At 39.2% G+C, this 13,616-nt stretch overlaps 1 protein-coding gene across 1 annotated transcript in view; it reads left to right on the top strand.

Annotated features, from left to right (window-relative positions):
• CWC27 (CWC27 spliceosome associated cyclophilin) overlaps positions 1 to 11,479 on the top strand; it is a 194,801-nt gene extending 183,322 nt beyond the window's left edge. Inside the window, exon 14 of the mRNA XM_055331789.1 lies at positions 10,866 to 11,479. Within this exon, the coding sequence (XP_055187764.1) occupies positions 10,866 to 11,028 (163 nt within the window). The 3' untranslated portion in view covers positions 11,029 to 11,479. The remainder of the gene's footprint in view (positions 1 to 10,865) is intronic.
• The last annotated feature ends 2,137 nt before the right edge of the window (positions 11,480 to 13,616 follow it).

Raw genomic sequence — 13,616 nt, 5'->3', positions numbered from 1 at the left:
TATAAAAAATTCTAAAGTTCTATATGGATGGGAGGAAAGAGGGATGGAGGGAGGAAGAAAGGAGATAGGTAAGTAAAACTCAATGAAAAAAATTAAAGGACACCTAGTTCCAATTTCATTTCTAGAATAATCCACCCTATGCGGTATCCCATTCCACTGATTTTATTATCATAATTTTGGCATCTGGGAAAGAGCAAAATTAAAGGACAAATGACAAATTAGCAAAGGTATTTGCAATTTATGTGATGAGTATAGGCTTATATTCTTAATATAATAAAAGTTCTCACAAATCCATAAGGAAAGGACGAATATCACATTTTTTTCAATGGGCAAAGGATGCACACACCTATCACAGAAGAAATACAGATAGCCAAAAACATGGGGAAAAGGAGAAAACAAAAGCTATTAAAGCAAACTAAGGCATTCTGCCAATGAGACTGTAAATTGATAAATCCTCTCTGGAGTGAAGTTAGACCATTTGTATGAAATACCTTAATGTACAAATCTTTGTCCTAAGAATTCTACTTCTGGGATATATCCTAAGCATTAGTAAAGATTCTCTGTTACAAATGATAGAAATATCTTAAACAAAAATGGGGTATTTATTAGCATGGAAAGCTTAGAGAGTAGAGCTAGGGCATGAGTAAATCAGTGAACTCAACCAGTGTCAGGAATCGCTCCTCTCTGTCTCCTGGCTCCATCTTTCTCTCAACTGGCCTCATCCATAAGCCAGCTTCGCCTAGGGGGTGGCAAAGATGACCTTCAGAACCTCTAGGATTATGTTACGGTCAACCCAGTAGTTCCAGGAAAAGGTCTTGAACCAGTTTTGTTTGGCCTTTTCAAATTCAAATGCCCATGCCCTGATATAATCACTGGTTATTCCAGGCAGACCTATTCCATGTGTCCCCTTACTGGGAAATGGACAGGGGGTGTCATCCCACTCCAACAACATGGACTCAGAGTGGTGAAGGGTCATTTCTGAAAGAAAAAGAATTATGCTACCAAAAGAAAGAATGTTGAACTAGCCTGTCCTCCCCAAAATTTCTACAAATAAGAAAATTGTTAGCAGCATTTTGTTTATAAAGGTGAAAATTTGAACAAGCCTAAGAATCTTACAACACAGGGTTGTCTGTAAATTATCTGTAGGATCAAATACTAGACAGTTTTGTGGGGTTTTTTAGATTTCATTTATTTATTTGAGAAAGAGAGCTCCTGGACACATGAGCAGAGGGGAGGGGCAGAAGGAAAAGAAGAAACAACCATCTGAGCAGGGAGCCTGATGTGGGGCTTGATCCCAGGACCCTGAGATCACTACTTGAGCCAAAGGCAGACACTTAACCAACATCTGATTCTTTGAAATACATGTCTGCATACATATGTACACACAGAGGTGTAGGAAAAGTATAGGAGGTCATGTGCCTGTATGTTCACAGTAGTTATTGATGAGCTATGGCATCACAGATCATTTTCTTTTTTCTTTTTTCTTCTAAGGATTGTGTTACTTTGGACAAAGAAAAAACACAAAACCAGTGAATATATGTGAATCGTGCTATGAAAGTTATAAAAATAAAATTTCTATCATTCTTTGATTCTGTAAACAGTTTCTACTCTTCGAATGGCTTGTAGTCTAGTATAGACCGGATATATTTTAAAATATACGTATAAGCTTCTAAAGTTAGGTGAGATCAAATAAGTTATGTGTGCATGATGGTGTACAGGGAAGCATCTGAAAAAGTCTACGCGGTGTAATAGGATGTTATAAAAGGATAACTTTATGTAAGCACAGTTTGTAGCACACACAAAATAAATTGAGATAGTAAGTGTTGGACTTACTGGAATCTCGTTCTAATTATGTGAGGTAGCTAGGGTGCATATCACCATCTCCTCTTCACAGATGAAGAAACAGGCCTGAAAAGCAACGTGACTTTCTTTCAGTAACATTTAGTGATTGAAGTACAACTCAAACCCAGGTCTTCAGCTGTGATGCACCATTTCATAGAAGTGTCAGGGAAACTCCAAAGTAAGAGCAGATCCTGAAACCCAGGGCAGTCAGAGATTTTTAGGACGAAATGGGAATTACACTGGACTTTGAAAGGACAGGGGACACGGACCAGTGGGAAGAGGGTGGTAGGACATTCCAGAGAAGTGACATGGAAAGAGTATGCTGCAGGCCATCTATGATGATACAGAGCAGGGTGTGGTCCTGTCAAAGAATCAAATGTGGCAAAACTTGAAAACTGTTTTGCCTTGCTAAAATTTTTCTTTAAAAACAAAAGGGCTGTTTTTGCTTTTCAAATGCTAATCTCCTTTTCAGTCCTCCCCCTCAAAAAAACCTTCCATCAGATCATTTAAGTTTCTTATCTAAAGCCCTATAGAATGATAAGCTTAAATTATAACCAGAAGTAATTTAGTTGGGTTTCTTAGGAATTCTAATTTAACAGAGAACTGAGAAGCTGTCAACACAATATGCTAAAGACAAATTATGTGGATGACAAAGTTTCCCAAAGAATGGCAAGGCCTTTCAGCCCAAGTAGAGGGAGGCTGTCTGAGGACAGTACATGCGGTTCCCCCCCCCCCCCATCCCTCAAAGACCAAGAGTACGAAAGACAAATGATAATCATTAGGCAATTTAAGTGGCCAACTGAGGAAGAGAAGTGTTGGATTTTCATAGCATGAAGTTAGTAGTGGTGGAAATACTTTGTTTTAGCCTTTTCTATGGTCTTGTGGAGTTTGAGAGTTATTAACCTAGAAAACTCAAGGGTTTATAAACATAATGGCTAAATAATTTGGAATTATACATTAATACTATCAGGGAGAGGGGCACATGGGCGGCTCAGCAGTTGAGCATCTGCCTTTGGCTCAGGGCGTGATCCCAGAGTCCTGGAATCGAGTCTCACATCAGGCTCAGTCCACATCAGGCTCACTTCCGGGAGCCTGCTTTTCCCTCTGCCTGTGTCTCTGCCTCTCTCCGTGTCTTTCATGAATAAATAGGTAAAATCTTTAAAAAAAAAAAAAAATATCAGGGAGAATGGTGAACAAAACCAGAATTCTAGCCAAAGATTTTTGAAGTGACTGGTAACCCAGAAACATTTATTTATTCATCAAAAATACACTGAGGGTATTTTTCTTGCCAAGCATTGGCGACTGGTGCTGGTATAAAGGCAAGTAAAACAGAGCCAACTAGAGTCTAGTGAGGGAGCCTAAACTAGAGAGGTGTGCAGAAGAGGGCCTAACACCACTGGAAGAAGAGGACAGTCCAGGAGAGGAATCAGGGACTGGCTCCCACAGGGGATGACACCTCAGCCAGCACAAGGGAGGAAGTGTATCACCGTAGAAAGCCAGTAAGCAGGCAGGAGAAAGCAGGTTTTGTTCAGGAAACCGCAAGTAATTCGGGATGTCTGGAGTATAATTGTGATCAGAGAAGGTGACACAGGAACTTGGAAGCAAAAGCCAAATTATAGAGAGGCCACATAAGAAATTTGGGTTTCATTCTATAGACAATGGGGAGCACTGAAGGATTTAAAACAGAAGAGTTCTCATGGCTAGATTTGCATCTTTGAAAAAAATATATAAATAACAGAAAAGACCTGGCTATCATCATCAACCACAAGGCACTCCTTAGCAATTAGATGCCTGACAGGAGACTGCCAGAGATCTACCCTTACAAAGTCAGGCCCTGGGACCTTGGCTCTCCCACCCTGGGAACCTCCAGCTGAACAGGGTGTCCCAACCTAGCATCCTCATTTTAGGAAGTAAAAGAAGAAACGGAGACTGAGATCCTAGTGAGCAGTGATTAGAGGCAATAATGGGATAAAAATTTACAATGGAAATTAATTACTTTTTTTTTTTTAAACAAGTGTTCATCTAAAAGAGAGGTACCTTTTCCCAAACAGCCTCCCACACTGCTCAGGACATTTAGAACTTCTCTGGGAATAGTTTTAAAAGCCAGCCTGGGAGCCATGCTTGTCTCTTTATAGTTGCATTTTTTAAAATTTTTTATTCTAAAATGAATACTACCCAATCTGATTTTTTTTATCCTGCTTACTCGGCTTAACACTGAATTAACTTTTTATTTATTCCTAAAGTCAAATCCATCTTCACGTTGGGAAAATTTCTTACCTCTGAAGACATTCAGTAGAGCCCCTCATCAACTGCTTACCAGCTACAAGTTTCTTGACCATGAGTCTCACAAGTTGCCTGCATAGAGGGGATGATGACATCTTTCCTGCCTGCCCCATACAGTTACTACTCTGAAGATCATAGCAGACACCACGGGAAAGCTTTTTGTAGAGTTGTGTCAGTGGATGTTCTTGTTGTCACCTCACACTTTGCAGGCAATTCCAAAATGTGCACTTGTTCTGATGTCTTTGTGTTCATCTCCCTAACAGACTGTTCACCTTAGGATGGCAGGGTCTGGGTCATATTTGGTTTTGTGTCCCTGGGGTCTGACACAGGCAGGGTCTCACACATAAAAAAATCCTCAGATATTTTCTGAGTGAATAACTGAATCTAGTTTCTTGCCTTATCTTCAAAGCACATATAATAAAAGGATAATACACTTGAAATTATTCAGTTAATGGACACAGAGGCCACTTAGGCTTCTTCAAGTACGTGAGTGGTTTGTCATTAGGAACTTGCTGTTCATCTCAGAAGGAGCCAGAACAAATGGCTCATGAAATAAATCAATGTGAAAATGTAAAGGTTCTTAAACTTTAGTGCTGTGGTCTTAACTTTGGCTGTATTTTTAAATCACCAAGAAAAAAATTTTAGTTACCAGTACTGGGGCCCCATCCCAGCACAATTAAATCCATACCTCTGGAGGTAGAAGCCTGGCATAGTTCTTAAAGCTACCCAAGTGATTCTAATGTGCAGCCTGTGTCTGGTGCAGGACTCTAGGATCAGTCTGTGAGAAACTGCTTAAAAAATATATATCTATTAAGGGACACCTGCTTGGTTCCCTCGAGGTCGTGAGTTTAAGCCCATGTTGCACACAGAGTTTACTTAATAAAAAAATTTAAAAAGAAAAAAAACACAGCCTATCTAGTTTTACATTAGGAACCACGGTCAGTGGAAAAGAACACAAGGCACTGTCCCACCGCAGTCTATGAGGAGTGACAACTAGCCGCTAAGTGACAGGGGCACAGTGGCAAACAGCAGTCGGTATGTGCTGAGCTATGAGAGGTCATGAAAGAAGGGGGGGCTTGTGCTGAGCCTGACTTCCTACAGAGCTATTAGACATTTTTAAGTTTATCACAGAAATAAAAGATATATTCCCTGCCCACAAAAGGAGACAAAGTACTAGTTTAGCAAACCTGCGAGCACCAGTCAGCAGGCCTGGCCAGTACAAAGGACCTGGAGGCTTTGCCTTACAACACAAATCACCACTCTCGGCAGTGGGAATACAGCTGTGAACAAGATTCAAACCGTCTGCAATAACTGACAGTCTGTTCACAATTAAGTAAACAGCCAGTTTCAAAAGGGTAATTGATGAAAGAAACAAAATAAGGTTGGTGAGATAGGAAGATGCAGTTGCTAAGAGTTTTAAGGGTCCAGCTAAGGTAGTTCAGTCTAATCCAGCAGTCAATCATTTCTGGTCAAAGAAATGTCTAAGAAAGATCACTTAAGGGACACCTGGCTGGCTCATTCAATAGAGCCTGTGACTCTCGATCTCTGGGTTGTAAGTTCAAGCCCCATGTTGGGTGTCGAGTCTACTTAATTAAAAAAAAAAATTTAAGATTATTTTAGAACCTTTGGAGGATTAGAAGAAGGAGAAATAGTACACATGTAGAACAGAACACCTACAAAAATCTAAGGTGGGGTGGTAAGTTCCTAAATTGGAGAGAATTGGGAAGGAGTGGTCTATAGAATTTCCAAAGGAAAAAAAAAAAAAGAATTTCCAAAGAAGAAGATGGCTGTTTACATTAAATAAGCATAAATAATCTTAATGCATTTTAGAAACAAATTATTAATACTGGAATTCTGTATTGTACTATTTACTGTATGTTTGAGAATGAGTACCTCTCCTGTTTTCTATTAATATTAATTGTTGTTTCTTAATCTATTTCATGATTGTGGGAGAACTTTAAAAACTCAATGTCGAATGAGTGAGTTTAGTCAAGGTCCAGGTCCTTTTTAAAGAATCAGTTGTTTACTTTCATTTATAATCTCATACAATCCCATTTGAAAAAAAAAAAAAAAACTTTATTCTACCAAATAACCTCTTTGAAAATGGTAAGCCTCCATATTTCTGTAACACACTAAAGTCAATGTTACTGGAGAATGGGAGCTTATGTAAATTTTTTTACTAATCAGAACTAAATTTTTTTGCCTTCAAGTGAACAAGTCCTAAGATGGTCACATGTAAATGATGAGTGTGCAATTAATTCCAAAAAATTAACTGCTCTTGTTGGGCCAGTTCCATGACCAGACACAGAGTGAATAGTATTGAGTTATTGGGACTTACAAAACTGTAAATGACCAGACCCTTATGTACTTGAGTTAAGGCTGTAGTATAAGTCTGCATGTGTATTCTCACAGGAGACTGTAAAATGTGGGCATGCTTTCAATTCGTGCAGTCTGTGATTTATGGAGGCACATAGGTCAGGAGTTTATTATGCTGAAAATCATAATAACTGTTTTGTTTTGCTGTTTAAAATGAAGTGACCAAAGCATGTTGAAAGATAAATGGGTGAACCATTTTGATTATGCTTTTATTTCTATTAAAGATTAAATATTATTGCTGAGTAACCAGCCATGCTAAGTATTATGATATTAAAGCTGAAGTAGTTTGTAAGCTGATAGCCCCTTCTTTCCTCTGGGTTTAGGTTTGTTATTAATCAAAATGTTGGACTTGTTTAGTGCAGTGGTGTATGAAACAAACAGTTGAAAAAGACAGCTACTTTAATTTACGGCTTTCTGCTTTTTTTCAAATTTGTAGGAAAATCTGTTTCTCTTTGTGGACTTTGTGCTGTTGTTCACATGTCTAGAGTTCATTTCTTATACCAGAGCCAGCTAAATCCAATAGTTGCAAGATTCTCTCATGGGAGAGAAAGGAAGAAGGTGCCTATAAGGTTTTAATTGACAGGTTCTGGTAAAGTCATTTTTGAAATGTGGACAGTCCCTAATAGAAATGGATATTACAAAAAAAATCTGCATTTTTGGAGAGAGCAATAATTTTTGAAATAGAAAAATGTGTATATAGAAAGCTATTAATAAGTTAACTCAAGACAGTGGTTTTGTTTTTTACTATCAGTACAGGAGTATTAAATAAAATTGTTTTAAAGGGCATGTTTCAGGTACTTCCTGGTTTCAAGCTACTTACCTGGGTTAGGTATCTGCACAAGAATCATTTATTTGCTAAGCACTTACTGAAATGCAGTGCAAGGTCTGTACTCCCCACGATGTGTGGTAAAGGACCTTTAAAAGGACATCCTGCCATCCTTCTAAACTTGTTCCTCAGGAGTAGAAATACAATTCCTAAAAAGTATACTTTGTGGGAAATGCAGGACAGATTATAAGAAGTGTCAAAGAAAAAGACCACCTCTCGTTTACCTGAAACAAAAGGCTTAATTTATTAAGTAAGGAAGAGTTATACTTTTAGGCACAGTCTCTGAGCAAAGTGGGTTGCAAATCTTACACCGAGTTTTGGGGTCAGGGATTATTAGGGGTTATCAGCCTCAGAAGCCCCATTATGCACCAGAGGCTCTCGGTGATTGGCCAGCTTTCAGAAATGTTTACTCGACAGTCCACCACTGATTGGCCAACTGATTAGTTGGCTTTCAGAGGTGTGTTTACTGAACTGAGTTGTCACTGATCCTTTAGGCCTAGGCAAATCATCATTAATTGATTAAATCCAGTTTGAGTACGTTTCAAACAAGTTCTAGTAGTCCCTGGTTACCATGAATGTAGAACAATCCGCCTTTTTCTAGGAGTTGGGATTGTTTTATTTTCAGAAGCTAACACTGCAGGAAATTCAAAGTGTAAGAAAGGAATCTTGAGGAATCTATTTAAATAAGCAACGATCCTATGTTGTACTTCCTTGAATACCCTACATCCTCCTCCCACAAAGAATCTACAAATTTATCCTACTAAATTGTATGATTATCCATGATAAAATTGGTGCTATTTATTCTGTTATCATAAGCTTAATTCAGAGCTCCTTTTTCCATTTCTTCCATTAAATGTATCTGATCATTTTCAAAGAAGATAGAAACAATTCAAAGTGGAAATTTAGGAAGCAAAGGCCTCAATATCACCATTCTTGAAATTACCTGTCCAGCATGGTTTTTCCACTGTCATTGCTATGGTAAGGAGGTAACTATACTTGCTGATTTTCTTTTTCTGTTGTTTTGCTTCTATTTTTCTTTCCTTCTTTGTTCCTCCCTTTTCTTTTCCCCTTCTTTCCTTTTTTCCTTCTTTCCTTCCTTCTTTCTGTCCTTCCCTCCCTCCCTCCCTTCCTTCCTTTTGGATATAGTTGCCATACAATGTTACATTAGATTTAGGTGTACAACATAGTGATTCAAGTATCTATACCTTACACTACGCTCACCACAAGTGTGGCTGCCATCTGTCATCATGCAACACTATTACAATATTGACTATATTCCTTATGCTGTGCCTCTTATTTCCATGACCTATTCATTCCGTAAGTGGAAGCCTGTATGTCCCATGCCACTTTACCCATGTGGCCCATCCTCCCACCCCTCCCCCCTCTGGGCAACCGTAAGTTTGTTCTCTGTATTTATAGGTCTGATTCTGTTTATTGATTTGTTTTGGTTTTTTAGATTCTACATCTAAGTGAAATAATACGGTATTTGTCATTGACTTATTTCAGTAAACATAACACCCTCTAGGTCCACCCGTATTGTAAATGGCAAGATCTCATATGATGCCTTTTTCTAAATAAAGATACTCACTCAAGCAAAAGAAGTGTAAGGATTCAGCAGTTCTTACAGGTGATATGGCATGTTCATATTGAACATTAGTTATTGAAATTAGTTATGAAATTTTTTTTTAATTTTTTTTTTTGTTTTATTTGTTTATGATAGGCACACAGTGAGAGAGAGAGAGGCAGAGACACAGGCAGAGGGAGAAGCAGGCTCCATGCACCGGGAGCCCGACGTGGGATTCGATCCCGGGTCTCCAGGATCGCGCCCTGGGCCAAAGGCAGGCGCCAAACCGCTGCACCACCCAGGGATCCCTAGTTATGAAATTTAATGCAAATTACATATTAGTGATATAGAAATAAAGTACAAAAAGTATAGAAAATAAAGATAGGGATCCCTGGGTGGCGCAGTGGTTTGGCGCCTGCCTTTGGCCCAGGGCGTGATCCTGGAGACCCGGGATCGAATCCCACGTCGGGCTCCCGGTGCATGGAGCCTGCTTCTCCCTCTGCCTGTGTCTCTGCCTCTCTCTCTCTCACTGTGTGCCTATCATAAATAAATAAAATTTAAAAAAAAAAAGAAAATAAAGATAATAATAAAGTATAGAAATGTGAATGTGATTTACTTCATTTAGTAAGTTAAAGTAGACTCTAGGTCATCCATATAATAATATCACTTGTACTAACTGCATCCCAGCAAGCTTTTCTGGGATAGAAGGGATGGGAATGGTAGTTAAGGCTCAACTTGTTAGCCCTTGAGAACAGTAGCTACTGAACCACCCTTAGTAACTTCAGTATCATTAATACTATAACATTTTATTTGTCACCAAAATGTTTTCTTCAAAATCTGAATATATCCGTGAGAGTTTTTCACATAAGTAAGCTTCACTCAGCATTTCTGCTACTGCAGGGAAAAGGGGTGTGGGACTTGTACTGGTACCTACTGCCCAAATCCCTGCTTATTCAGGGAAAAAGAAATTAATGTAATATTTGGGTTTCATGTGAAAGTTCAGCGGGTGTATGGGGAGTGTTAATCCTATAGGCAATTTAGCCCTATCAGCTGTGATAAAAGTGTTGGGTATGCCCACTTTAAAAGTGCTTAAATAACAAGTGGGAAAAGCTTTAGTAGTTTTGTTTATATATCAAAACTGACTTTTCTCTTTCCAAATTCATTCAGTTGCTCTGAAATCTGGTCTTTGACTTCCCCATTTATTTCTGACACCTCCTAATGGGGGCAGAGCTAATCACTTACATATTTCCCTGCTGCTAAGGATAGCCAGCTTATGACCACTTAGGACTCAAGCACATGTTGATACCTTAAGACCAGTAAGCATTTGATAAAGTGGGAAAAGCAGGATGGTTAAATTTGTTGTAATCAACAGTAAGAGGAGGAAATTAGTCCATGGAGCTATGCCAAAGCTTAGTTTCCTTTTGCATGAAAAAAAAATCATTTTTTGTTTTTAACCCTACAGCTCCCCTGAAAAGGCAGTCATAACATCATTTGAACAAGAATTTTCTTAACACATTCCTGAGTCTTGACCCCTTTAACTACTGAAAACAAAAAGATCAGATAGGGCTGGTTTATTGTCAGGAGTTCTGCTCTGCCGCCCTGCCCTCTCTGGCTAAGTGAGCGTGCTCTTTATTTAAAGGAAGCTGGCAAAATGTTCTCTGAGTTTAGGTGAAGGAACATTCTGGTACAGTTCCTTTAACCTCCCATCAGGAAAGGACCTTCAAGTGAAGACTGAGGCAAAGAGACTCTTTACTAAAAAATACAAACCAACAGAACAAACTCCAGACACGTTTTTCAAATTTAAGTGTCTTCTGAGAAGGTGGTTTCCATGCGGTGTAAGCACCAATAAACAACAAGCGCATGTTGGTGTCCTGTACCCTATGGTGTGTTATGCCAAGGACAGTATAGTATAAAACGTCTACTTTCTGTTCTCCTGCCAAAATCACTGAACCATCCATCTCTCTCCCTCTTCAGGATGTCACATGTACTTCAGTTTGAGGATAAAAGCAGAAAAGTGAAGGATGCAAGCATGCAAGATTCAGACACATTTGAAATCTATGATCCTCGGAATCCAGTGAATAAGAGAAGACGAGAAGAAAGCAAAAAGCTGATGAGAGAGAAAAAAGAGAGAAGATAAAATTACAGTAACGTTAACTAGAGCTAGCTAGAAACGTGCCTGCAACAAATGGCCTTGTAACAGCCATTGTTCCCAACAGCATCACTTAAAGGTGTGAAGAGAAGTATTTTTGAACCTGTTGTCTGGTTTTAAAAAACAATTATCTTGTTGTATAAATTGTGGAATGATTTTGGTTACTGGTACATGCTTCCCGCCCCCCCATTTGACCTTTTATATTGCTAAATCTGAAAAAAGAGAACTTTCCTGCCAGTTTACATGTTTGTTAACTATTTGTAGACTGTGCCAACCTGTGTGTGTCTTTTTATCTTAAAATATGTGAAGGCTTTGTTAAGATTTTTTTATAAGAAGTCCTTGCTAGAAAGAATATTTAAGGGAAAGCTCCCCAGTATTCTGTTACCACAGTACTAAATTTGGAATATAATTTTTAAAAAAATTACATAATGTAAAGATTGATTTTGTTGTTGTGTTTTGGATATAAGCATCTAAAACTAGCCAAATCATTCCGACTCCGTAGGGCCAGGCCTTAAAGCTGGAGGGATCCCAAGGGGATATTCTCACCTGCATCTAAGCCAATGCCTGGGTTTGATGTAATCAAAACACTGAGATACTAAGTAACAGCAGCCAAGCTTCTGCACACCCTGGCCCAACACTGGCCACCTTGGCCTGACACTGGGCCACCTGTCCACGCCACTGCCCTTCTCAGCACAGCAAGAGCAGGAGCTCACTTAGGGGTCCCATTCTAGCAACAGAATTCATCGGTTTAGCCTTTGATGACGACCACTCATACTGGTTATTTAGTATATGTTATCTATATTCCACTCAGTCTTTCTAGAATCTGAATCCTCACAGTATACCACAGGCTGACTTTCAGTTACCTAACAAAACCTCACCAGCCACATCTTCTCAGATAAGGTCACATGGACTCTCTTTTTCCCGATATAAGTAATCCAGTAGACTCTCTCTAGAGCACTTGCTCTCAAAATGTGGTCCCGGTTACTACACTGCAGCGGCAGCAGTATCACTTGGAGCCCCGTTGGAAATGCCCACTCTTGCCACACTCCCCACCACTACCACTGCCCCACTTCAGACTACGGAATCTGAAACTTCGAACCCAGAGGGTGTGTGACAGATTGCTGGCTTCGCTGCTGATGATTCAGTCTTTGGAGCATAGCAATATCTAGAGAAGTTAAAGACATGCATATCCAGTTATCCAAAAATTCTAATCCTTGGTCTGTCCCCTAAAGAAATCCCCACACATTCCTCAAGGAGGCCTGCACTAAATATACACCGAAGCATCAACACAAGAATGTATAACTAAATTACTGTGTATCAGAACTATGGAATACTGTAGAGTGACGACCAATAAACAAGAGTGTTAGCTTACCTTAAAAATAATGTGGAAAAAAGGGAACCATCTACCTAATAATTCAAAACATGCAATGCAGGGACGCTTGGGTGGCTCAGCAGTTGAGCATCTGCCTCCGGCTCAGGGCATGATCCTGGATTCCCCAGATCGAGTCCCACATCGGGCTCCTACAGGGCGCCTGCTTCTCCCTCTGCCGGTGTCTCTGCCCCTCTCTCTGACATGAATAAATAAAATCTTCAAAACAAAACAAAAAAAACATGCAACACAGCATTCAGTTTTGTATGGATGTACACATGTAGCAAAAGTATAAAAACATGTATGAAAATAGTAATTACCTCTAAGGAGGCAACAATAACATGGGCTTCAATTGTGTTTGTAATGGTTCATTTCTCAAGGGAGATGCTGGGGACTCAATCCTCATATTATTGCCTCTATAGTCTAGTAGACCTTAAATATTTCATATTTTTTTCCTTTATGATCACATCTAGAACCTGAGGTGAGAAGACAGAGGACGACTCCCAATACTAACAAGAACACTTTCTTTTTGTTTCAGAAGTAGAAGAAAGTTTCTTCAAAGAGGAGGAGGGGGGATAAGATAGGGGTGTTCTGGGGAAGTACCAACCCACTCCAAAGCAGAGCAATTAGACACAAACCCACCAAAACATAGGCCGGTGTTTAGAAGTGTGCCCTGCCTTCCCCTCACCACAAAGTTGTGATATCAGTTGTTTCACAGATAGTCACAAAACAAAATTATGTTTTCCAAACTCACAAAGTTTCTGTTGGTTATTATGAAATAGATCAGCACTGGATTTGTTTGTATCGAAGAATCCTAAAGGGGTTCTCCTGTTTCTCCCTGAATGTGTCCATCTTTAAGAACAGAGGGGGCCACAGGCCTCCAGAGCACATGCTAGAAGGATAATATTTTAGATTCAGAAAGATAACTGCATGATAACATTAAACCCTCAGGTTAGTCAAATGCTCCTTATCCTGCTTTCACCACAAGGAGTAGAAAAATCTGAAATTTTACAGAGATTTGAATCCCATCCAAAAATTTCACCATGATAATAAATTTCACTTTGAACTTGACTACATAACAGCAATAACAATTTTTAAAGCTTAATAATATAGTTAAATATGGTATTAAATGTGCTTATAGTAAAGTCTTTGGCATGCCTCAAGAATGTGTTTGGACCAAAAATAAATAAATGAATAAATCAGAGAC

The sequence above is a fragment of the Nyctereutes procyonoides genome, unplaced genomic scaffold (assembly GCF_905146905.1).
Source record: "Nyctereutes procyonoides isolate TBG_1078 unplaced genomic scaffold, NYPRO_anot_genome, whole genome shotgun sequence".
NCBI classification, from domain to species: Eukaryota; Metazoa; Chordata; class Mammalia; order Carnivora; family Canidae; genus Nyctereutes; species Nyctereutes procyonoides.
Note: the sequence above shows the minus strand (reverse complement) of the source record. Positions and strands in the feature narration are given on the sequence as shown.